The sequence below is a fragment of the Phyllostomus hastatus genome, unplaced genomic scaffold, assembly GCF_019186645.2.
Source record: "Phyllostomus hastatus isolate PE091 unplaced genomic scaffold, TTU_PhHast_1.1 phas_contig_159, whole genome shotgun sequence".
Classification (NCBI taxonomy): domain Eukaryota; kingdom Metazoa; phylum Chordata; class Mammalia; order Chiroptera; family Phyllostomidae; genus Phyllostomus; species Phyllostomus hastatus.
The window spans coordinates 26,569,067-26,593,968 of NW_025333640.1; the positions used below are offsets into that span (position 1 = coordinate 26,569,067).

Below are 24,902 nucleotides of genomic sequence, written 5' to 3' on the forward strand. Positions count from 1 at the left end.
TTTCTGTGTGGATTCAGGGACACGTTTAACTCCAGCAGCTGCGGCCAGGAACTAAGTGACTAGGAGTGGCCTCCCCTCCCCCCTGCACACGTCACCGCCGGCGTCGGGGAAGCGCCGTCAAGCACCGAAGAAATGCGCAGATAAAAAACCCTGCACCTCCGCCGCACCTGCGGACAGAGATGTTTCGACCACGCTTACGGCTATCCCTTCTTGCCGTCTCGTGGCGACGCCAAAGAGAACCTCTCGGTAAATGATCTTCAGGGTCGCGGGTGGCTGTACCTAAACGTTTGTCGGAGAGGGACCCTTAATAAGGGTAGATGGCGGTGGCGCTTCACTTCTCCCCCCGCAACAGTCATTCCTAAGGTCCGGCAGGTCCTGAAGTGGCGAGTCTGTCAGCCCCACCCGGCGGCTAGCCTCCTTTTCTCCAACGCCTGTGCTGGCCAGCCTGGCCCAGTTAATTGTCCGCTTCAGAGCATTAGCGCTTGGGAGCGGCCGCCGGAGTGGCTCCGATTCTATGCGCGTCTATTAGGAGGCGCACGGTAGTGATGGCGGCGCTCAGTGAGGCTTTCCTGTCACTGGATACTACTACTCCCAGCCCTCCTAGAAGCCGCCGGAGCAACCCCCTGGTCTTTCGTTTACAAGTAGCAATTTGACTTGCTCTGCTGCATGTCAAGAGGGACCGTGGAAAGTGTGGAGACGCCCCGGGAATTAAGCGATCGCGGCTTAAAAAGAAAAAAAGCCAAACAAACAAACAAAACCCACCCACCCTAACAAACATGAGGCTGCTGGAGAGAATGAGGAAAGAATGGTTCATGATTGGAATAGTGCTGGCGATCGCCGGAGCTAAGCTGGAGCCGTCCATAGGGGTGAACGGCGGTAAGTCTGCACCTCCGCACGCTCCACCCCGATTCCCACTTGAGAACTAATTTGCGAGTCTTGGAAAGGAGGGGAGACCGTAGCTGGGAAGTGTCCGTCTCTCTCGGGCACGCTGACCAGCTCAGGGTGTCCTTTGGCCCTTTCGCTGATGCCTTAATTTTGCCAACCCCAGAGGGTGGTTTGTAACTAGGAATGGGTCAAGCGACTTTGAACGCAGGTTTCCTTTTTCGCGAACAGCCAGCGAGTATCCATAGTGTCAAGGAGTGAGGTTACTGAGAATGAAATGAAACTTAATTTCTCTTCCCTTCAAAGTAGCATCCTACCCCACGGGATGCTAGGTTGCCAGGAGTTCCTTATCTCTCTTGGAGTGGACACTACTATGTTGTCCTCGTCCATTTCCACCCCGCGTTTAAGAAAAAGTTGGGTGAGAGAACGAACAAGGGACACCCCTTCCTCCTCCAGCTCAGATTTTGCGGCCCCCACGTGGGAGAGTGATGATTCGCTGCGGTAGCTACTGCCCTAGAAACTCCCCAGCTGGCTGACACGTTGCACATTTTCATTACAGGACACTACTTCCGTGTGCTGGCGGGACTCAGTTGCTACACTTCGCAGCAGTCCCAACAGATACAGGCTGTGTGAGAGACACCGTGCAGTGTGTGTTTTGGCAAGGAAATGTAGGCGGACTAAAATCACACTCAGAGCCTGAATAGAGGAAGCCTTGTAACGTGGGGATGGGCATTGGTGGGCAGGACTGGAAACGTCATTAGCCTTTTATAGCTCCCCTCCCCCAGACAATCGTGTCCTACTTTTCATAAACATTCATTGAATTTCTTTAATTTATTGTCTTTTTCACCTTGTTTGTCAGACTACACGCTTATTGACAGGTTTAATACATCAGGGGTACAACAGGGACAGATAAAGGAGAGAAGTGAGCACAGGTGATCTTTTTCATGTGAGGAAGCGCTGTGGAGGATATTTGAAGTTATTTGTGCCTTGTTGTTAAAACATGATGGGAGTGAATGCAACGATCTCTCAGGAGGACAGTGGTTCCTTCTACCCTCTCCCTGCAACACCTCACGGACAGGCTGCTTCAGGGAACATTTAAAAGGAATTACTTGAACTAAGATTGTGGGAATTACACCGTTTTTGTTTATTTTATTTTATTTTTCTATATTCAGCTTAGTACAAAATGTGTGGGGTTTATAATTGAGAATAAAGCTGTTACTTGTGGTGGTTCCTCCCCCTGAAGGCACCGTTTCTTCTTTGACATAGCTTTTCAGTGAGCTCTGGGGAAACTTGGGAATGTTGGTATTTCAGGTTCTGTCAAACAAGCCCCCACCTCGCCTGCCCCAGCAGCTAGCTAGTTGGGTAGTGAGAATAAAGTTACAGTGTCTTTGAGGCGATGTGGAATGCACACTTTACTAGCTTCACTAGTGCACTGTATAGCTTCTGGCGTTAGCTCTTTTCATTTGCTCTGTTAAGGTGAAGTTACAGGTGATATGTAATCTTTAAGTCGAGACCTGCAGGGCCTGGGTTTGGTAAAATACCTTTTACATGACATTTCCGGGGTGCCCCGTGGGAAGAAGGGGTGTTGAATGCTGAATCATTTCCCCAGGGCTTCCAGTAGAGTGTGTGAGGCAGATTGTCATCTTATTTCTTCCCTTGGACTCCGCTTCTTGAAGTTTTGGTACATTACTGTACCTTAGAAATACTGTTTCCTATTTTCACTAGTCCTCATGCTGTTGATCTAGGATAATTCATTTCTTTGTTTAATTTTTATAAGAGTAGAATGTTAAGGGCCAAAAGGGATTTTTTTTAAGTATTTTCACCTGACAGGCTGCTTTTACAGCTGAAGGTACTGAGACCAGAGGGCAGGTGACTGACCCGGGGTCCCGTTAGCTAGGGGAGCTGGGGGAGAGGAAGGACTGGAGACCAGGACTCCCCCTCATTTCATACCAGTTGCAAAATCCATACACCTTTCCTTGGTGAAAAATGATGAAAAATGAATGACTATTAATTAACAAGAAGGGCTCTCTGTAATAGACATTTTCTGTGCCCCGATTTTTGGCCCAAAGGAGCAGAGCGGAGTCTGCCCACGTTAGACAACAGTAAACTCATGATTTCTTTGGTAGCTAGCTGTCCATCTGTACAAACAAAAGCTAGGCAAGCAATTCTTCGGAATTTCTTAGACAGGCTGTCAGGCTAAGTGCTTGATGTTTCTGTTGAGCTTTGCACTGACCTTAAGACCTCTTAAATAAAAACAAAACTCGAAAAATTGCCAAGCCACACATTCATTCTACTACTTCATCCAACAGAAATCTCGGAACAAGGAAAGGCGTGGTTGCGGAAAATGCTTCTGTCCTATGCTGCCCCTTAGAATGGTCTAAAGCACCTTTTTGCTTGCTTCTAGCTTTTAGTCAAAGTTTCCATTTATGAGCTCTGTACATTGAGATTGTGATTTTTAATACATTCACATAGGCTGAACAGATTTCAGTAGAACAATTTTCTAGACATTCCTTTAAATGGGAAGAGTTTTGGTATTCTTCCACTCGTTAAGATGCTCCCTTCACCTTTCCCTGAATCAGGGCCTCGATGACTATGCTCTTTATTTTTAAGTGTAAGACTTCTACACTTAAAGTATCACAACTATGATCTGACCTCCCTTTTAAAAAAATCTTCATAGCCAGTTGGTGAGTTGTGTGTGGCAGGAAATTTGTAGATGTGGGAACCCTTAAATTAGAGAGGTTAAATGACTTTCCAGATGGGAAAGAGTACAATAGGTCCTAGCCTAGATGATTTGATTCTTAGTTCACTTTTCTTTTTACTCCCTTACATTTCACTTTTCGACAAACAAAAGAAGGTTGGAACTAAAGAGCCAGAGTAGATGTAAATGTACATACATTCTGAGATGTCATTAATCTCTTCCATTGAGACTCAGGGAAGCCGAGTTGGGCACACCTTAGAGTTTCCGTGTTTTCAACACTGTTATTTATTCTTGGTAAGAGAAAGGGTTACTTCATTGGCAGTAGAGTAACTCCGTCATGTCTACCTGCATCTTAACTTAAATTGTTGCCATGAACAATACATTAACCCTAAAAAGGAAAGGAAGATGACTGCTTCATCTTTCCAGTGGAAAAAAAAAAATAACCAGAAACATGCTATCAGTCTAAGAATATCGGCATGGATATCTTAGATTAGGTTCAGAAGTGAAATTTACTTTGGTGATGAGTAGATTTTATGAAATAGTAATAGTTCATTGCATTCTTAAGCATTTCAAATCATTTTCTTTTCCCTTCATTAAAAAGCACGAGTTCTGGAGACCCAAAATTGCTTCACTTTTTTTTTGGCCAACTTTTCTTTTGACTGTGCTACCTCATTTAACTTTCACTGATAAACACTTGTTGCTTTTGTTTAGAGGAAAAGTTAAAACTTACATTTCTACTTTAGCTTTACAGCCATTTTCAGATCTAAGTCTGGTTATTTTGGTGAGCTGGAGGATATAATCAGTACCTTGGAGCAGACCAGGTATCATTTTAAAATAGTAGTTTCAACTCTCACCTCTGTGCAAATATTTACCAAGCTTTTATTGCAGCCCTGGGTGACTTCTAGTTTTGCATTCAAATGCTGAGCTGTATGTTGGCACCTCTGTGGTCCTGTCTCAAATGGGCCTTAGGTTTCTCCAAATCAGAATGATTTCCTCCTTTCCCTTTTAACGGTATCTTGTAGGTAACCCTGGAATACCCCACCATGTCCTTTCATGGTGTAGAGTTATTTAGAGATGCATCTAATTAAAAAAAAAACAGTATAACCTGTTTCTACAATTTAAAACACTGAAAGTCAAGAATCATTTCACTGATTTATGCCAATTAGTTGATAGTTGTCATGTGTATTTATGTGTGTATGTGAATTGTGGGAAAAGTTCTGTAAAAAGTCAGTTGTTGGCCAACTAAGGTAGGTGCTGTAGCTGCCCCAGAGAAACACGGAATCTAAGCAAATGCCATATGCTTGCTAGGGAGACACACCTGTGGACGTGTCCCCTAGTTGTCACTTGCAACCACATTGCTCACTCTGACCCATCCTAGATGGAAATTCTGGAGTACCACCATGGGCAGAACAAGAATAAGGTCTGATAAAAAAAAAAAAACACACACACAGGAGATTGGAGGAAAATAAAAATGATGCAAGTTTTTAGAAACTGTATTTAAAATTCCTGGGAAGCACCTATTTTCAAAACAAGCCAGACTCCTTGACTCTAAAATCTGTTTCGGAATCACCTTCCTCAGTTGTTGAGGACACATTACTTCTACGTGTGAGCTGCTGAGAAGAGTGAGCTTCTGTTCACTCACAAGTATAATGATAATGTGCCTCCTCCTAAGTGTGTGAGCAGCCTTTACCTGATACGAGATGCTGTTTGCACTCACTTTCTCCCTTTCACTCCCTTTTCTCAAATCTCAGCAAAATGATCTATAAATTCCAGGTAGATGAAAGAATCTATAGCATTGTTTAAGGAGACAATTGTCATATTTTATTAACAGTTGTACTACAAATGCCAAAAATATCATAGTCGCTCAATAAATACCCATTGACTGAATGAATGGTGGTTATTCCTGAGCTTGGAACTCATTAATCTCCGTAGGTGTGGTGGGGAGTTGGGGAAGGCAGGAGCCGTGACTGCGGTGCTGTTGTTTTGCTTAACGGTGTGTCAGTGTTTTAGGACTGCCACAACTAATGGCCACAAACTGGGTTGCTTAAAACAGACACTTATTTAGCCACAGTTCTGGAGGCTGAAGTCTGATCAGACGCCAGCAGGGCCACGCTTCCACTGGAGGCTGCAGATAAGAGCCTTTCCTTGTTTGCTTCAGCTGGTGGTGGCTGCCAGCTCTCAGTGTTCCTCGGTAACAGGGCTCCAGGCTCTGCCTCTGTCTGCACATGGCCATCGTCTCTCTGTGCGTGACAGAGTCCAAGTTTCCCTCTTTTTATAAGAATACCAGTCATGGAGCCCCGGCTGGTGTGGCTCAGTGGACTGAGTGCCAGCCTGCAAACCAAAGGGTCGCTGGTTCGATTCCCAGTCAGTGCACATACCTGGGTTGTGGGCCAGGTCCCCAACAGGGGACCTGGGAGAAGCAACCACACATTGTTGTTTCTCTCCCTCTCCTCCTCCATCACTTTCTCTAAAAATAAATAAAATCTGAAAACAAGAAAAAAAGAATACCAGTCATTGGATTAGGGTCCATGGTAATCAGATAAGACCTCATCTTAATTTGATCACCCATACTTTGCTATGTATAATGTACACTCACATTTAACACTCATTATACACGGGATTCATTGTTATGTCCATGGTGTATAATCATTACACCCATGTATAATGTGCATCCTTATTTTTTCCCTCAAAAACTTGGGCAAAAAAGTGCACATTATACATGATAAAATATGGTACATCTGTAAAGACCCTACTTCCAAATAAGGTCACATTCACAGGTTCTGGGCGGATACAAATTTTGGAGGGGACTCTACTCAACCCAGCACAAGAGGCCTGAATGGAATGTCAGCTATGAGATAATCTCGGATTTCAAACCGTTCTCGGGGGGTTTCTCAGCCACAGCACTACTGCTGGCTGGAGGCCTGCCCTGAGCCTCCCACGGTGTGGAGCAGGATTCCCGATCTCTGTCCACTAGATGCCAGTCATACCTCCTGGTGCCTGAGTTAACTCAACCGAGAAATGTCTAAATGTTGCCCGATGTCGGCTGCCCCTGCCAGAGAATCACTTGTATACAGGCATAAAGTGGTATTTTCTCAGACTATGTCTTTTACAAGGATGTTATCCATTGGTTAGCACATTAGGTCTTTAAGCCAATTGTGTACAAGCCACAAAAACGAATAAAGGTTAGGGTCTCCCCTATCATACTCACAACGTTAAAGCCCCTGGGATGATGCCAGCCCAGCTTTGGAGAGAATTTTTCTGGAGGGCAAAGATCAGGCCTGTCGGGTTCACTGCAGTGCACCCGGGGCTAGGCACACTTTCATGCTGTTTACAGTCTGGACAGCAGATGGTTGAGCGCTCTTCTTGCTCTGTCTGCATTGTCTCCATCACACAGCGAGTGCCCAGTCAACAGTCGTAGATTGAATACTCTTGGGGAGAACTGAATGCATGAATACAAGCGTTTCTTTCTGGTGTGCTGGAAGAAATAACATGCTGTTTGCTAAAGACATGTAGCTGCTTCCGTTGATTCCCTCCCTCCGGTGTGGGGAATGTCCGTTGCTATGTGAGCGCTGACGTGGCGGTGGACACTGGGCGGGCCCGTGTTGAAGGGCGGTCACTGTGTGCGGTCCCGTGGGGAGCGGGGTTCACTTTCGTTTCTGTGCTCGAAGGACGCTGTGCTGCACTGGCCAGCCGCGGCCCTTCCCTCTGGAAACTCCTCTCTGGAATTAGACTGTGTCACAGCAAACGCCTAACTCTGTGAGGACAGCAGTGTCAACACTGAGGTCCCGAGTACTGTTTGTCCTTCTCCGGGGGATTTGTCTCTTTCACTCAGGAAGACTAGAAATGCCCATCTAACAGTAACTCATTTTTCTCTCTTCAGGACCGCTGAAGCCAGAAATAACTGTCTCCTACATCGCTGTGGCAACAATATTCTTCAACAGCGGACTCTCATTAAAAACAGAGGTACTGTCACCTATGGGGCACAGGCAAACCAGGGAGAAAAATTGAATTTGTACTGCCTATTTTGAAATGTCAGAATCCTTTTGTAAATGTGTGCGCACCAGTAGCCCAAAGGCCTCACTCACTGTGACAGAAGCTAACCTGGACTTCGGCATAGGACTTGTGCTTTGTACCTGCAGAGTCTGGAGACTTTGTGGGTGAGCAGCATGGACCCTGAGGAGGGCTTACGATCCGTGGGCTTATAACACGGCCACCGAAGTGAAGCAGCTCCTTCCAGTCTCCCCTGCTGGGTGCCTCTAGGCTGTTCGTGTTTGTTGGGGTTTCCGTAACTTTGTGGACCTGTGGATGTTCCCAGGACTGAAGCTGCTCAAGCGATACTTGTAATGACTTTTAACTAATTTGTATTTTTTAAAAGATTTTTTATTTATTTATGTTTAGAGAGAGAAGGGAGGGAGATAGAAAGAGAGAGAGAGACATCAATGTGCAGTTGCTGGGGGCTGTGGCCTGCAACCCAGGCACGTACCCTGACTGGGAATCGAACCTGCGACACTTTGGTTCGCAGCCCGCGCTCAATCCACTGAGCTACGCCAGCCAGGGCTAATTTGTATTTTTTAAAGTATATTCTTTGCTAGCGTGTCTGTTAAATGCTGGTAGATGTTTTAAGGAAATATTGGTATTTTTTCATAGGAAGTCACAGTCCATCGTGATGACATCCAGGTCACATTATTTACCGCTCCAGGTGTCACTGAACATGGGATTTCTTAGAATGAAGGAAATCCAGACATTTTTATACCCCAGATAGGAACAAGGAGAATTTATGATTCCCTTTTGAGTTTTAATGGAAGAAAAAAGTAGGGAAAAAAGTAGGGAATTTGCTTTTGAAGAAATTGGAGTTTTAAAAGTTGTCATTCTAAGATGTTTAGTCCTATGCAGACAGGAAAATCTTACCATGTAATAAGGATTTTTTTTGGTGGGGGGGATGACTTTAAAACTTAAAATTCTGTTTGTGCACCATATCTTGCCTCTACTTAAAGTTTTTTTCTTTTAAATGTGGTTTGAATGAAGATCAAATCTACCTCCTTCCTTTTGATCATCCCCGTAGCAACATGGGGAAAAATATGTGGTTTTCCTAAATTTATGTATTCTGCAGTTAGCAGGTTGGTATAAATTGTGTCTCCAGAATGCTAAATACTCTTACGGACTGCTGGTCTTCTGAGAATAGCTTACATGGGTGGGATTTCCTAAATATGTCAAATTCCAGTTTCTGTCAATTTTATTGACACAACAGGACTATGATTAGTACTTAGAGGGCATAGGGTTTCTTCTGTCAACACCAGAGCTCCAATGGTCCGCCAGTGTGGGACACAGTGGTCTGGAGAGGCACATGCTGCTCCCGTGGTGCTGGTCTGGTCTCCCTTGGGGGGGTCTTCCTGAGGGCCCCGGCTGGTGCTCTTTGTGAGGCAGCTGCCTTGCCCACGCCCCTTACTTTGGACGTTGTTCTAACAACGTCCCCCGATGGTTGTGTAATGGCTACTACAACTGTATTTAATGCCAGGGGGAACCTGGCAAGAGACTTGATTCTTACCTTAGCTTCTTGCTTAATGCAATTCTGTAAAGCAGCCAATTTCAGGGGATGCAGGAGTTGAAGAAGGAATGCCACAGTTATTGGTGTTTCCCTAAGGACCAAGTTCTTCTGTAAGCCTCTAAGAAACCTTCAGAGTCATCTCGCTAATTGAGATCTAATGAGGAAATGCCTTGATCCCTGTGTATTCTCATGGTATCTAAGTGGCCATCAAAGCTGTTTCCTCCATAAAAGATGCTTTTGAAACTAATACAGCATTAATTCATTTTCAAGATCCATTTAACTTAAAATGCCCTAGATCAATTGCATCCTTGTCTAATGTTAAACCACCTCTAGGCCCTGCTAATTTCCCGGGCAACCAAAGAGCTCTAAGTTAGAAGGTCGCAACCTGGTTGTTAGTTGTCTTCTAGTTAATAACCTTAAATTAATTTCAGCCGGGACAGCTATATTTTATATCCTGCTAGGTCTTAGAATAGTGCATTTTTTTGCACATAGAAGGTGAGTTATTATTTATTTGAGTTTATTTTAAAGCATTTACAGTGCTCCCATTCAAGTTTGATTCATAGTGAACATTTCATGTAGTATTTATTACTCATACACTGATATAATATGTGTATTCTAAAATTTGTTTGTTAAAATTATAAAGAACTCTGTGTTAATACTTCATGTTAAAAAGATTCAATGCTAAATCTTCAGTTTTATAACTATTGATTTCTAGTTTTTGAAATACCTGTTGAAATGGTTTCTGAAATTTTACTGTACTGCAGTGTAATAAGGTCCCATTTGAAGTATGTGTGTATTTGATACAAAGCTAACTCCAAACCTACAGTTTCAGAGGACTTTTCAGTTAGACGGTGGCAGGACCAAAGTCATTTAGACAAATAGCCTGGGAAGTGCCTCTCGCCACAAGGTGCTGTGCCTGGGGCTGGGGCAGAAACAGAGATGGGCGGGAAGGAAGCTCAGGGCCGGACAAGGGTCCTGAGGAGAGCAGAATATGCAGGTTCTCCTTCTTTTCCTAAGCGGATTATTTTTTAAAGTCCCATTTGCTCAGAAGTAAATATAGCAAATCTCAAACTTTAGCCTCATGCTGCTTGATTCCATCCCAGAGCCATCCAGAGCCATGAGGCTGACCCCCACAAATCAAATAAAGGATATGTATATTTCCATTTCTGGGTTAGAAGGGAAATTGGTATGTAATGAAAATATTTCTGCATCTCAGTCAGAGTTGCTGATTTTAAGCCATTCTTGATGCTGTCGGTGAGACTCTGGTATAATCAGTATGCGGAGTGTCTCCTTAACTTTACTTCAATGGAATTTGACTGGTATTACATGTGAAAAAACAAAATGTTATGCAGAATCAACTTTTCAATTATTCACAATGACATCTATTAGAATATGTGGCCCTAAATTCCACATGGACATATATGGAATAATGCTACTTTGGATTTTATGGTGTTACTTGCTGTTTCTTTTCCTGTGTCACCTTATTTCTGTTTGATGCTGCAGGAAATTCTAGAAAATACATAACACTGGGTTTTTGTGACAGTCTTGAAAATCTTTCTTAGGAGCACTTCACGTCTGTTAATCTCCCTGTCGTTAAGAGGCCTCTTATGACCTCGCACAGTAGGCCCTTGTGATTCATTCACTGGGTCCCTTACTGTTCCGTTGTTCTGACGTGATATCAGTTGTTTCTAACTGTCATTTACTAGGTCAGCCAGTATCCTTGAACTGTATTTTATTTTTCACAGCTCTTCTGATTTCAGAGGTGGTATTTCCCCATTGCACAAAGATTAGAAAGAGCAAAAATAACTGTTATAACATCTGTGTGTTTTTAAGTTCTTTTTTCTTAAACATATTTCACATATAGAATATTTTTAAATAAAACATTTTTTAAAATTGTACATATATATTTAAGTATGTATATAGGTCTATCCATACTTGCATACATATACCCACATATACATGCATATATGATCCTATTTTTTCCATGTGACATTGTATAATAATAACTTTCATATACTTTAGTACTTTCTAATTTTTCTTCACTTATATATTTAAAAATAACTTACATTTTGTTTATCTTTATGTACATAAGTCAAGAGGTACAAAACTATAGATGGTGAGAAGTCTTCTTTTCACCCTCTCCCAGCGGTCCATCCAGTTCTCTGCTCTGGAGACAACCAATGCCAACAGTTTCCGTGTATCTTTCCAGAGATACTGTATGCTAAGGGGAGATGCATACGAACCCCCCCTTTAAAATGTAGCATTTTATACTGTTTGCCTTCTTTCCTTTATTTAACTCAAAAATGTATCATGGAGATTATTTTATATCAACATAAAAAGGACTTCCTATTTCTTTTTGTGAGCTGGAAAGTATTCCAGTTTATGGATGTATCATGATATATTTCCTTGGGCCCTTGTTGATGGACAGTTAGGTAATACACAAGGTTTCGCTCTTACAAACTCGCTACAAAAGATAACCTAAACATATGCCATTTCCCATCTTTGGGAGCGTATGTGAAGGGTTAACTCCTGGAAGTGGCATGGCTAGGTCAAGTGCTATGTGCAGTGTAAGTTGGGGGAGGTGGACCAAGCCCTAGAGAGGTGGTGGGTGCTCAGTATTTGTCCAGTGAAGGAATGAGATGCCAGACCATGGTCCATGGGGTGTGCTGGTTTGCCTGCTGCCTAAGTGGGGGAGACCCCGCCCTCCTACATCCTTGTTGACAGTTTTCACTTGGTTTATAGTAGCTCTTACGCTGTTTAATTCTTAAGTTATTTAGCTGTTATCCCATCTTGGGATGTTGAAGTTGTTCCCAGGTTGCAGGGGTGTGCAACCCACAGCCCACAGGCTGCATGCAGCCCAGGATGGCTATGAATATGGCCCAACACAAAATCGCACATTTACATAAAACCTTTTTTCATGCTCATCAGTTTTTGTTAGTGTTTGTGTGTTTAATGTGTGGCCCGAGATGACTCTCCTTCCAGTGTGGCCCCGAGACGCCCAAAGGTTGGGCACCCCTGGGTGGACCCATTGCCCGTGATGGATAACACTCTGTGTATAAATGCTTGTAACCATTTTTTTATACTGTTGGGATAAATGTCTAAACATAAACCTCTGGGATCCAAAAATATAAGTTGTAGTATAGTCCTTGATATATTTTCCCAAATTACTTTTCAGAAAAGTCATACCATTTTATATTCCTATGAGAAGTATATGCAAATGCCTTAATTCCTGCATTCTGGCTCATCATTTTATTACAATGAAAACATAAAACCACTAATATTTATCTGGTACTTAGTGAACGTGTCTGAGTGTCTCCAGGTGAGACTCAGTTTCAGTTCTGCTGAGATTCTTGGCCCCACGGGTGCTTGGGCTTCTCTGCGGTGAGACTCCGATGCAGTGTGTGGAGGCCCCTTTCCTTGTAGCTCTGATCCGTGGACCGAGGACAGCTTCTGGTCTGTCCAGTGCTGCCCACTTGCCCTCCATCAGTCCCCGATTGCCAGAAGTCCCTTGGATGTCATTAAGGACATCTCGCGATGGAAATGGAACTGCTGTGTGTCTTCACACAGGGACATAAATCATGGGAGCCGATGAGACAGATCCTAGAAGTGGTGATCAGGGAATGAGGCGACCTTGATCTACCACTTATTAACTATGCACTCTGGCTAATGTCTCTGAAGCTGAGGGTCTTTCAAATGTCTTGCTTGAACTGGGGATGGTGGGAACATTATTACCATGCTGTGCTTATAACCAGTGACTCTGGCATCTCTGAATGAGCTCTAATGATTGCCTGAATGTTTTGTGCAAATTTTTTACTACTTTCTGAATTTGTTTTACTTCCACAGAATAACCACGTAACTCAAACAAATTCCAATGCAAATACTTGTTAATTAGTATATATTCAAAACCCCAAATTTAACTGAGTATTTTTCCTTTCGCTGTGAGACTCATAACAAGTGCCTGGTTTGTTCCATTTTCTGGGACTTTCTGCCCTTCTGGGCATCAGTGGGACACAGTGGAAGCAGCAGGCAGACTTTTCTTAGGTTCAGTGCTGAGCTTCCCTGGGTAGCAGCTCTCAACCTCAACTTCTTCATCAGTGAAACAGGAATGATAATCCCCACCTAAGGGGGTCAATTTGAGGGTTCAGTGAGGGAACACACATGTAGGGGCAAGCTCAGAGAATAGCATGTAACTGCTCCTCAGTAAGTGCTAATACAGAAAGCTAGTGAGCAGATGTTGTGGAAAAAGTGATTTTGAATTCTAGAATGTTGTTGGGAGAGGATTTTTTAAAATTATGATTTGCTTGTAGATTTAGTAACTTCTTGCCAAATTGAGGCCTTTCTAGGTCTGGTGTAATTAACAGAGGTTAATTACTATATTTAATTAAAATGGGATAGGTCCTGCTAAAATTTTTAAATAAGATTTATTTTTTTTAGGTAAACATATGTGTGGCAACACTTCTCAGATACACTAGTGCAAAGGTAGTTAGCTTAGTCCTGGTCCAGAATTGCACAAATCTGAATTGTTGTGGTATATTATATATTTGAAAGCAGTTAGAGTATTTCAGGAATTTTACACAAAAATCATAATCTTCATGAAATACATCATAGCCATCATTAATAATGTTTTCTTAAAGTTTGGCCCTTGTGCATGTGTTTATAGGTAAAAATTTTAGCTGTGAACTAACTCCGAATTGATGGATATAACTAGACTTTTTGCAGTGATCATTTTGAAATACAAATATTGAATCATCATGTTATACACCTGAAACTAATATAAAGTTATATGTCAATTATATCTCAATTAAAAAAACTAATGTATGCAACGTTATTTTAGTAGCAGTCTCTCCTCAGAAGCAGTTTTCTGACTTTTTAAGTTTTGTGTCTATTTTTGCAGGAGCTGACCGGTGCTTTGGTGCATATAAGGTTGCATCTTTTCATTCAGATCTTTACACTTGCGTTCTTCCCAGCAACGATATGGCTTTTTCTTCAGCTTCTATCAATCACACCGATCAATGAATGGCTTTTAAAAGGGTATGTTTAAGTATTTTGAACAGTTCGTTTTTAATGGGACATTTTTAGTGACATTCTTGTCTCTGCAGCAACTATATATAAAAGGGCCTATGTGTAGTACCTTTTAAGAAAACAAAAACACTTTTAACATTATTAATAACCTTTAAAATGAGTGTTTCATCAGGGAGGTCCATCAAAGAATTTTATAACAGAATCTTAAAATAACACCCATATGCTTAGCTGTAAGTTTCTGCGGGAACACTTCCCTGGGAATTTAAAAGCGTTGTGTTGGGAGAAAAATAAAAGGGACCAGAGCAGGGGTGTCAAAGTCATTTTCACTGGGGGCCACATCAGCCTCATGATTGCCTTCAAAAGCCCGAAGTAATTTTAGGACTATATAAATGTAACTACCCCTTAACTGTTAAAGAATTGAAATTACGTTCGGCCCTTTGAAGGCAACTGCAAGGCTGATATGGCCCCCAGTGGAAATGAGTTGGACACCCCTGGACTAGAGGCTGTGTGATGGGCGTGGGTGTGTAAGTGTAGGCTGTCAGTCGGGTGCTTTAGCTTTTGAATTGTATCTTGCCAAACGTATACAGATAATGGCTGGGGGAAATGTGCTTTTAAAACGTATACGGAGGACAAAATATATACAGGGGACAAGCATGTAACTTTTTACTTCTGTTGCATGTTTGGTTGGACAGTTGAATTAACAATAGATTTTCATGAGAAATTCTCCCATTAAAAATGTGGCCATGTTAATTTAAAGAATTTAATGATTTTTAAGGAATATTTGAATTGGTTTAAATCTGACTGTACAGCTTGAAGACGGCACGCTGACCCTGTCCCTAACTGGCTGTTTGACTTTGAGAAAGGCATTTAATAGTTTTGAAACTCAGTTTCCCAGTTTATAAAGTGAAGATAATCCTACTTTTACTGTCTGCTTAGCAACAGGGTCAGGGATGTCAATTGAGTCATTCATTTAGCGCCTGTGTGCCAGGAATCAGTAGAGGTACTGGAAAACCAACAGTGAACAAGACTGGCCAAGAGACAGTTAGTTTTGCACATCAAAGAGACTGGGTGTGATTTTCAGTAAACAAGCAACTAGATGATCAAAGTGATGTGAAGTGAGACACTGGATACGGTTGAAAGTGTTCGGGTACAGGGGCCAGTGATTACAATAGATTGTTTCTTCTGGGAGCAGAGTGTTCCAGGCAAAGGAAGCAGAACGTGCAAGGGCTCCAAGGCAGGGACAGGCATGGGGTGTTCTGGGGTCAGGAAAGCAACTAGAGCCTGGTGATACGGAGAATGAATCCTATGAGTCAGAGTTGCAAAGGCAGGCAGGAGCCAGTCACTCGGGGCATTGCAGGTTTGGGAAAGCAGTCAGGTTTTATTCTGAGTGCTGCAGAAAACTGCTGCCGCTGGAGTTACATGAGAAAGTGGTGTTGTTGTCTGATTAATATTTGCAAGTGATTCTCTTGGCCACTCTACAGAGAATAGACAGTAGAAGGGCCTGAGAGAAAGCCAGGAGACCAACTGAGAGGCTAGTATGGTGTAGCAGCGCAGGAGGGAGAAATGGATGTGTAAAGGATGGATTCCAAAATCAGCATTCTCAGAATGCATAGATGAACAGGATAGGGAGAGAGGAGGACAGGGAGGAATCGAGGATAACTTCTGGATTTTGGGCATGAGACACTGGGTAACTGGTGACATCCTTTACTTAGCTGGAGAGAAGTAAGTTAGGACAAGAGGGGAAAATCAGGAGTGCTATTTTGGTCAAATTGAATTTGAGAGGATGGTCATAAAATTTTCCTGGAAAGCATAAATGCCATAAATACGATGACATCACTTTAGAGCAAAATGTCCGGAGTGGGCAAAAGTAGCTTTATAGTTGTCATATAAATAAATAATAAAATAATTAATAAATAATAATGTAAGAATACACTCTGTTTCATGTGCACACAGCTGTAAACATACTTTTGCTCACCTCTGTAGAATGTGTATTAAGAACCAATAGTTACTCAGTATCTGCCATGTATATAGAGCACTAAGAAATAGGAAGATAATAACTCATTTTTCTTGTTTCAGGGAACTTCCAATTTAGTTAGGTATGTAGGACATGTACGTAACATAGTAATCAACCAAAATGGGGCAGCACATGGTATGTCGGGTGAGTGGTGTAATCGGATAGAGAGTAAGAGGTTCTGCAAGGGTTACGTACACCTACAGCAGAGAATTCAAACAGTTCATTCAGCAGAGACATTACTGGGAGAAAAGATAAAGAGTTTCATTTGGGCCAGCTTGCAGGAGACCAGAACTACTGAATCTGCAGATGATGGAGGGTGCTTAAGTGTGCTAAACGAGAGAATGGCATGCCAAGAAGTGGTCATTAAGGAGGACTGATCTGCTAGTGTCGCTAGTGTCATGTGGGGTATATAGATGTATAGATGGCATAGAGCAGGGCTTGCACTCTCACTCACTCCGCTGAGTAAATGAGCACACACCTCTCACCTCCGGACACTAAGCTTAAAGGAGCATGAACTTGGCCTAACATAATCAGGGAATGCGCTTCTTGGCTTACTTTTTCCCCTCCCTTGCCCCAATTTGAGATATATACTTAGTACATTAACTTTAAGGACTTGCAGACTCCTATGGCAGGATCGTGTTTAAGTCATTGAAATAAATATGCTCTGAGCACATACTCCTTACGTTGCTGTGTTGAAGGGGAAGACTGGGGGTAGAGAGAGCATTCCGTAGGCATTTGGATGTGTCCAGACTTGGGGGAATCTCATCTGAAGGGGGATGATGGCAAGTGGTCATAGAAGAGTGACAAGTTGTGGTGATTGATGAGGAGTGAGTGGAACCTCACATAACTCCAGTTTCAAACTGGAACCATAAGGAAAATGCTATAATGCCATTGATAAAAATAGGTCAATTAAGAGTAAAATTAATTTTTTTAGAAAATACATAAATCTGGCCCTGGCTGGGTAGACCAGTTGGTTAGAACATCCTCCCAATATGCCAAGGTTGTGAGTTCAATCCCCTGTCAGGGCACATACAAGAATCAACCAATGAATGCATAAATGACACAAAAAACTGATGCTTCTCTCTCCCTGCCCCTCCCTCCTTTCCTCTCTCTCTCTCTAAATCAGTAAAAAATTAAAAAAAAGAAAATGCATAAATTTAACATTAGGCATGTTTAGTTTAAGGTAGCAATTATAGACAGGTACGAATTAAGGAATGGAACTTAGGAATAGAAATGTAAGTTTGAAAGTATCCCTACAGATTCAAATGTGAATATAAGATTGTGAAGAAGGAAGGAAAGACAGCAAAAAAACTAAAATGAGCTTGTTTAAAAGATAGGAGATAAATTAGATTGATGAGGTACCATGGTAACCAAGAGACTAGAGTGCATTGAGAAACAAGAAAGAAAGAAGAATGAATACGGGGAAACTGATACTGGATTTGGTGGGTAGGAGATGCCTGGTTAAGTAAAAGTTACTTAAGATGACTTTTACTAGTAGAAGGGGTGTAAGTCCCATCCCGGGGGAGTAAAGAGAGAATGGGCTTTTGGGTCATGGGGGTGGAGTGCATTGTGAAGGGTGATGGTGAGTCGCAGTGAAAAAGTAGGATTATGTCTTGAGGAGGTAACAGCACTAATTCAAGGTTAATTATCTATAGTTATGTGTTCAGTCTTCTGAATTTATGTGTTAAAGGTAGGAATGATACCTCATGCTTTTTTTATACCCTTGTGTGGTATCCTACATCTAAAAGGCATAAGTATTCCATAAATAGTTTAGGGATTTTTTTTTGTTTCAGATAGGGAGAACTCTGCTTTTTTTGTATATAGCAGGGAAAGGGCCAGAAGAGAGGGAAAGATCAAAAACACTGAAAAATCGAAACTATCTGAGAGGACCTATTCCTAGAATTGGTGGCAGCGGGGGTGGAAGGCAGAGAGGCTGGAGGTAAGGCAGGTCCTTGACCCTGGATTCCAGAGTAAAAGTTTAACCCTAGTCAGGCAGCTTTGTGAGTTTAGGCAAGTTATTTAACTTGCTTCTTAATTTCAGTTTTCAGTAAAATGATGATAATAATAATAGCACTTATCTGAAATACTACTGAGGAATAAGCGAGTCAAGTGTCTAGAACAGTATCTACTGCAAATGGTAAATGCTTATTAGTAACTTAGTGATGAGGACGGTGATAATCATAAGGAAGGCTCAGAGACTGGGAATTCCTCATCGGGCGGACTACGTCAGCATCACTTGGGTGCTAGGAAACCGTCCTTAAAGGGAGACCCTATTGAATTGAACTGAGCTGGAAATTCCATAAAAGTTGTTTTCTTATATGTTTTCTGTCAAAATGAATTAAAATTTATTTTTCTTTTTTAAATTTCAGAGCTAATGTAAATCCATTGTATAAAGTTTAAATAATGCATCATTACGAACGTGAATAAAAATTACTTGTAGTCTTACATTCAAAATGTTAGGCAGACACTCTGAGCCCTCCGTGTCCTGTCCGAACTCCCTACTTCAGTCAGGCCTGTTGCTCCCCGAGTGCTGAGGAGCGCTTCCATCCCCAGCACTCCCATCGGCTGCGTGTCGCCTTGTGCGCTTGTCCTGCAGCGTGTCTTCTACCCCGAACCAGGAGGGCAGACTTCTCGTCATGATCTGGGTATTAAAGTCAAAGGTTAGACTAGACGCTAGAATTTATTACAGTCTGAGTCCAGGAAGTGCGTGATTGCATCATGCCCGTTTCTATAACGGTGTTCTAACAACACGAGAATGCCTGTCGTGAGATGAAAGTTTGAGAACTGCTGATTTATAGAGAGGGATCAGCAAATGTAGCTTGTGTTTTGTTAAGTATTTTTGAACTTTCGAAGTGGTTTTAAAATTATATTTTTGCCCAAAGACTTTCTACAAAAAAATGTGCAGAAAAAATACCTGAAAATAACCTCAGATCAAAAATTATATACTCTTACCAAATAATTAACCATTTTGTTTTCCATTGACTATGCTTCCTGTAATTTGGGTTTTTTTTTTGAATTACATAATAAGAGCTTAAATAATTTTAAGAATAAAATCTCCGGGGCCTGGGAATGGAATGAGAGCTTTCCCATGCGTTTGCAGCGTCTTCTGAGCCATGTTGCCTCATACAGAATTGTCTGCACTCAACAGGGCATGTGCAGGAAGAATCTCTCTCCTATTTTCATTTACTCAGCTCTGCTATTTTGGAATGAGTGTAGTGAAAACTGTTTTTGGCTTAAAAAACCACTATTTATAATTGCATCTTCTTTTTCAGTTTGCAGACTGTAGGCTGCATGCCTCCCCCTGTGTCTTCTGCAGTGATTCTAACCAAGGCGGTCGGTGGAAATGAGGTGAGTCATAGGGCTAACTCTGTTTCAGTAGAAATGGGCGCTGTGCTTTTCTTTTTATATTCTATTTTATGACGAAGGGGCCATGTCACATGCATAACCATAGCAGCTTATGACAGAAGCTTGTGTATTTATATATTAGGATGATGCTAAAATTGACTATGATGAGTAGAATTGGAGATTTCAAAGAGAAGAGCAAGGGAGGTGAGTGATGTAGGGTGGTGATTTTTCTGCCTTGGGGGAAACCAGGAGATGAGACGTGGAATCCAAGGAGAGTGACTTCTCACCCAAGACTCTTGAACTGACACATCCACGAACTGAGGACGCCCGCCACAGCCATTCCTTAGTTCTTAAAAAAAAAGTTGTAACAAATTACATTCATGGAAAAGGGCCAGTAGAAGTTTAGTGGTTAGTGAAAATGATATACAAAGGAGAAATAAGGCCAGATTTTTAAGATAAGTTCAGAGAAATTACCCAGCTGCTAGGGGACTGTGGCATAAGAAGATGGTTTGTGTATTGGGACAGCAGTTGCTTGTATGTTGGGACAGCACTTGTCCATTTCAGGAGCTACTGGCAGGTGGTTCTTCCGGGCTGAAAGGCATACAACTTTATACCAGGGACTTCGCTTCATAGTAGTCTACTCCTCCATTTCCACTTACACCCCACCATTCAGGAAAGGATACTATTGAATAAGGGAAGACAAGACATCAGGGGTTGCCACCTCAATTCTTTCTTAGGATTTTGGTTTTTCTGCATCTTTTTTTATTGTCATCCACTTTATTCATTCCCAAAATATTTCTTGATCACTTGCTACATCCTTTTTAACAACAGGTTTATTGAAGTATTATTGACATACAATTAACTGCACAAATGTACACACTTTAATGTTTTGACACACGTCTGTATCTGTGAAACCATCACTGCAATGAAGACCGTGAGTGTGTCCAGCACCCTCAAAGGTCTCCTTGCACTCCTGATAATCCCCCTGCCTGTCCTTCTGAGCCCCCCCTTCCTCCCGGCAACCACACATCTGTTTTCCATTGCTGTGCATTAGTTTGCATTTTCTAGACTTTTATGTAATGAAATCATACAATGTGTACTCTTTATTTTTTCTTTTTACTCAACATATTTGAAGATTCATCTATATTGTGTGTATCAATAATTCATTCCTTTTTATCGCTGAGTTGTATTATTTTGTACAGATATGCCAAAATTTGTTTATCCATTCACTTGTTGATGGACATTTGGGCAGTTTTGACTTTGGGACTTTGAACATTTATGTACAAATAAGTGGACACATACTTTCAATTCTCTTGGGAATATTTAGTGCAATGGCTGGATCATCTAGTAGGTGTGTGTTTTAGTACTTTCAACCAAGGCAAGAAGCACAAATAAATAGTTGTAAATCATCTGTAAATAGCTTCTGCAGTGAACCATTTCTATTACTTTATGGGCACTTTCCTTGTTACCAAAAGTGCATGTATAACTTTTTAAGAAATTGCCAAAGTATTTTCTAAAGTTGTTGCACATTCTACATTTCAAGCAGTTGTGTCTGAGAGTTCAGCGCCCATATTGCACCAGCTCTTGGTTCTGTCGGCCGTTTTAATCTTAGCCATTCTAATATGTGTGTAGTGGTATCTTGCTGTGGCTTTCATTTAGTTGGCATGTCCCAGTGACTAGTAAAGGTGAGCATTATGAACTTTCCATGTGCTTATTTGCTGTCCAAGTTTTTTTTGATAAAATGTCTATGAAATCTTTTGCTTTTTTAAAAAATAGATGGAGTATTTTGTTTTCCTATTGATGAGATTTGAGCATTTTCTATATTCTGGATGCAAGTCCCCTTTATCAGATATATGCTTTTTAAGTATTTTCTCCTAGTGTATGGCTTGTTTTTTTTTTGTTCTTTTGTTTTTTTGTTTTTTTTCAATTTCCTACCAGTGTCTTTCTGAAGAGCAGGATGGTAGTGGAGGCACGGAAATGTGGTTGGATTCCTGATGTATTTTGCAGGCACCGGGTGTGCTGATGAATTGGGTGTGGGGTGTGAGAGAAGCAGAGGCATTAAGAATGACTTCAAGGTTTTTGACTGAGCAGCTGAAAGGCCGGAGTTGCCGATGGGGAGATGAGTACCATGCGAGAGTAGGTTTGGCAGTATCAGCCTGGGTGAGAACTAAGAATGCCAAAATCTCGATGGCCAACTATATAGGTTCATTTCTTGCTCATGGTACACGTCCCCTGTGGATCCCTTGGAAGGTCTTTGCCATCACTAAGGAAGCTTTGTTAGTAGAAAGTGCACCATTTGGTCGGTGCACCATTTGGCCGGAACACAGAGCATTTTCAGTTGCCACAGTGGGAAAGAGAGAGATTGGAGAGTCACAGATACTTTCCACCAACCAGGCGGGAAGTGATACATGGCACTTCTGCTCACATTAAAAAAGCCGGGACAAGTCATGTGGCTTTACCATGTGTTGTCGTTGATGTGCCCTAAAGGAGGAGGGAACTGGGTCATGCCACCCATATGGGTAAAGATCAAGAGTTTGTGTTTTCGTTGTGTTCAGGTGCCTGTTACATATCCAAATAGACATGTCGGAAAGCAACTAGATACAGAGCTGAAGTTCAGGTCTAAGCTGGAGATATGAATTAGGGAGCCATCAGTGCAGAAATGGCATTTGCAGCCAAGATTGGGTGAGATTACTTGGGGAGAGAGCACGGATAGAAAAGAGAGGCAGGTCTGCAGCCCTCCGACAATGAGGAGTCACAGCGAAGGCAATATAGAAAACATAACTAGTGAAATGGAGAGAAAAATCAGAAAGCATGTCATCCTGGAAGCCAAGTGATGGGAGCGTCTGAAGGGCGACAAGGGATCAGCTCCATCAAATTCTGCGGAAACGACTCATGTAAGATGAATTCTGAGAATCCACCTTGAATTTGGCTATGTGGAGGTTCCTGGTAGCCTTGGCCGCAGTGGTTTTGGTAGAGTGTAAGGGCAAGTGCTTGTTTGGAGTACGTTCATGGAAAGACGGGAGGAGAGGGATTAGAGACCAGAGCACAGACGTCTGTTTTGAGGTCTTTTGTGTAAAAGGGAATAGAGAAATGGGGCCATTTTTAGAGGGGAATGTGGGGTCAGGATTTTTTTTTTTAGTGCGGAAATGACCACATGTTTCTATTGTGATGGGAATTGTACAATAGAGAGGGAGCTGTCGATGTATGGGAGGGAGTGCTGGAGCCCTTTATTTGGGCAAGTCGGAGAGAATGGTGCTGGGTCATATGAGCTTCAGTAGGACTTGGATTGTGGATTCATACTAACGGGAGGGCAGGCAGAGTGTGTGCACACAGATCCCCATAGATGGGTGGAGGGGTGCACTCGGGAGTTCTGTTTATATGGCGTGTCTTCATCCCTATCGAGCATTGGGGAGTGAGATTCAATTTGTCATAAATATCAAAAGTTGAGCTTCAGAAACGACACTTGCAAAATCCAGTTTAGTCATATCCTCTGCTGTGAAATGAAGAGACTGTTTTATACTTATGTCAGAATATGGAAGAAAATGATCTACAAGTAAAAATATTAGATAATTTTAAGTTTAATCTTTTCTAAAATAATGGTATAAGGTAACTGAATATAAGCTTTTGTTGAAGTAAATTTAAGAGAAGATTAATCTAGTCTGCAGACAGAGAGTGAATTTATTGGTTCATGTAAAAGAAAAGGTCCAATAGCTGAATCCAGTGTCCCGTGCCGTTGGGTGAAAGTTTGAGTCTGCTTCTCTGAGGTTCTGCGTTCCGTGTGGCAGACAGCGGCTTTGTACCCACGTGGGTTTCATTCAACACGGTAGAAAAATTGGTGGGGTGCATTTCCGTGTCCTTTCAAACTGACTATTCTTTGCAGTGTTTATAACATGTAAGAAACACTCTTTTCTTCCAGACTTGTGTTACTAAACTTCCAAACATGCAGTTGATGTCCTCATATGTTTATATATACATCTTTAATGTATATACACATTTAGTGTGTGCCCGCAGGTATGAAAGGACATCTGCGATCATGTAGCATATTTGTACTTAACAATTTGGGGGTTGTATGCAGATATAATAGTGTTATTTGAAATGATTCTCTTAGTTTTATTTTGCAAAGCTGTTATGTAACATAGGAAGAAATTTTTTCTGTTACTAATATGCCTGTCATTTTAAAGGCCTTTTCCATAAAATTGTTGGTTACCAAAAGGTTTTGTCATGGACAGAAAGTTATTGCATCCTTTAAACTCACAGACTGTATGTACTTTGGCGAGAAATAGCCTTATTACCTTTTGTTAAAGTTATAAAACAATTTTTGTTTTTATAATGTAGGTATTTTTGTTTCAGGGAGCCAACTAGGATTTACAAGAATTTTTAGCAGCAGAAGGAACTCAGCGTGAGTGCGTGACAGTGCACATGTGCTGGAAGGCTAGCGTGTCCCTTAGGTGTGCAAGGGAGAGTGAGCAAACAAGCAAAACGGCAGCGGCTGATGCATAGATAGAGAGAAGACCACGGCTATGGGTGGCGAGGGGGGGGAGGGGGATGGTGGTGGTTGGGGGTGGAGGGACTGAGCAAGAAGGAAAAGGGACTCGTGGTCACGGACAGCAGTGTGGTGGCTGCTGTGGGGAGGGCACATGAGGGGACTAATTAGTAATGAAAAAATACAAAAAGATTAAATTTTAGAAAAAAAAAGAGAGACTGCTTAGGGTCTTTCTGTTTACTGACAGTCTTACTTTGTGGCTTTAAAGTTTTAAACTACTTTTATTTAAATGTTGGGAACATGGTTAGGTTCTTTTTTTGTGATTGTTAGTTACTCGTTCCGGTATTTCAAACGGAATTTCCAGAAGCGTGCCGTGGACTCGGTCTCGCGGACGGCGGTGCCGCCGGTGCGTGTGTTGTGCGTGTGCGGCTTCGGTTCTGTCCGTAAATAATACAAAAGGAAGGGCTGGGCGAGACCTCATTTTAGTCCTAAGTGTAAGAAAGAAGGCAGATCACAGCGTTTTCTGTTTTATTGTAACATGGGAGACACAGGATACACACTTATTCTTTATTTGAAACTGTACATTTGTTAGGTTTAAACTTCTGTTCCAAATATAAAGTTCTGTGGTAAAAAAAAAAAAAAGATTATCTTTTGAAAGCCTTACAAAAGTTTTAACCTTCAGGGGTCTTGCTAAAAAAATCACTGTACTAAAATTCAAATAACTTCTGCCTTACAGTAACTACCACAAGGATTTCTTTTACAAAAGAGGGCTCTTTTTTAAACTGGAAAATCATTTTGCTAAGTTTGGAGAGAAAGTGCTGTGCAGTTTTCACGTCGTTGTTACACAGGCGTTTCATGTCTCTATCACGAGAGAGGAGTATGTCCTGCTAGGCTGTATGTTCTCTGTGTTGGA

The 24,902-nt window shown here is 41.9% G+C and overlaps 1 protein-coding gene across 3 annotated transcripts in view; it reads left to right on the forward strand.

The window, feature by feature from the left end:
• The first annotated feature begins 245 nt into the window (after positions 1-245).
• Positions 246-24,902, forward strand: part of SLC10A7 (solute carrier family 10 member 7) — a 199,107-nt gene continuing 174,450 nt past the window's right edge. Inside the window, exons 1-4 of one of the 3 annotated variants that reach the window (XM_045831729.1) lie at positions 263-876; positions 7,461-7,543; positions 14,020-14,156; positions 19,434-19,509. In XM_045831729.1, coding sequence (XP_045687685.1) covers positions 777-876; positions 7,461-7,543; positions 14,020-14,156; positions 19,434-19,509 — 396 coding nt within the window. In that variant the 5' untranslated portion in view covers positions 263-776. Of the gene's footprint in view, positions 877-7,460; positions 7,544-14,019; positions 14,157-19,433; positions 19,510-24,902 lie in introns of those variants that run through there. The other 2 variants (XM_045831728.1, XM_045831730.1) reach the window with 2 other exon arrangements.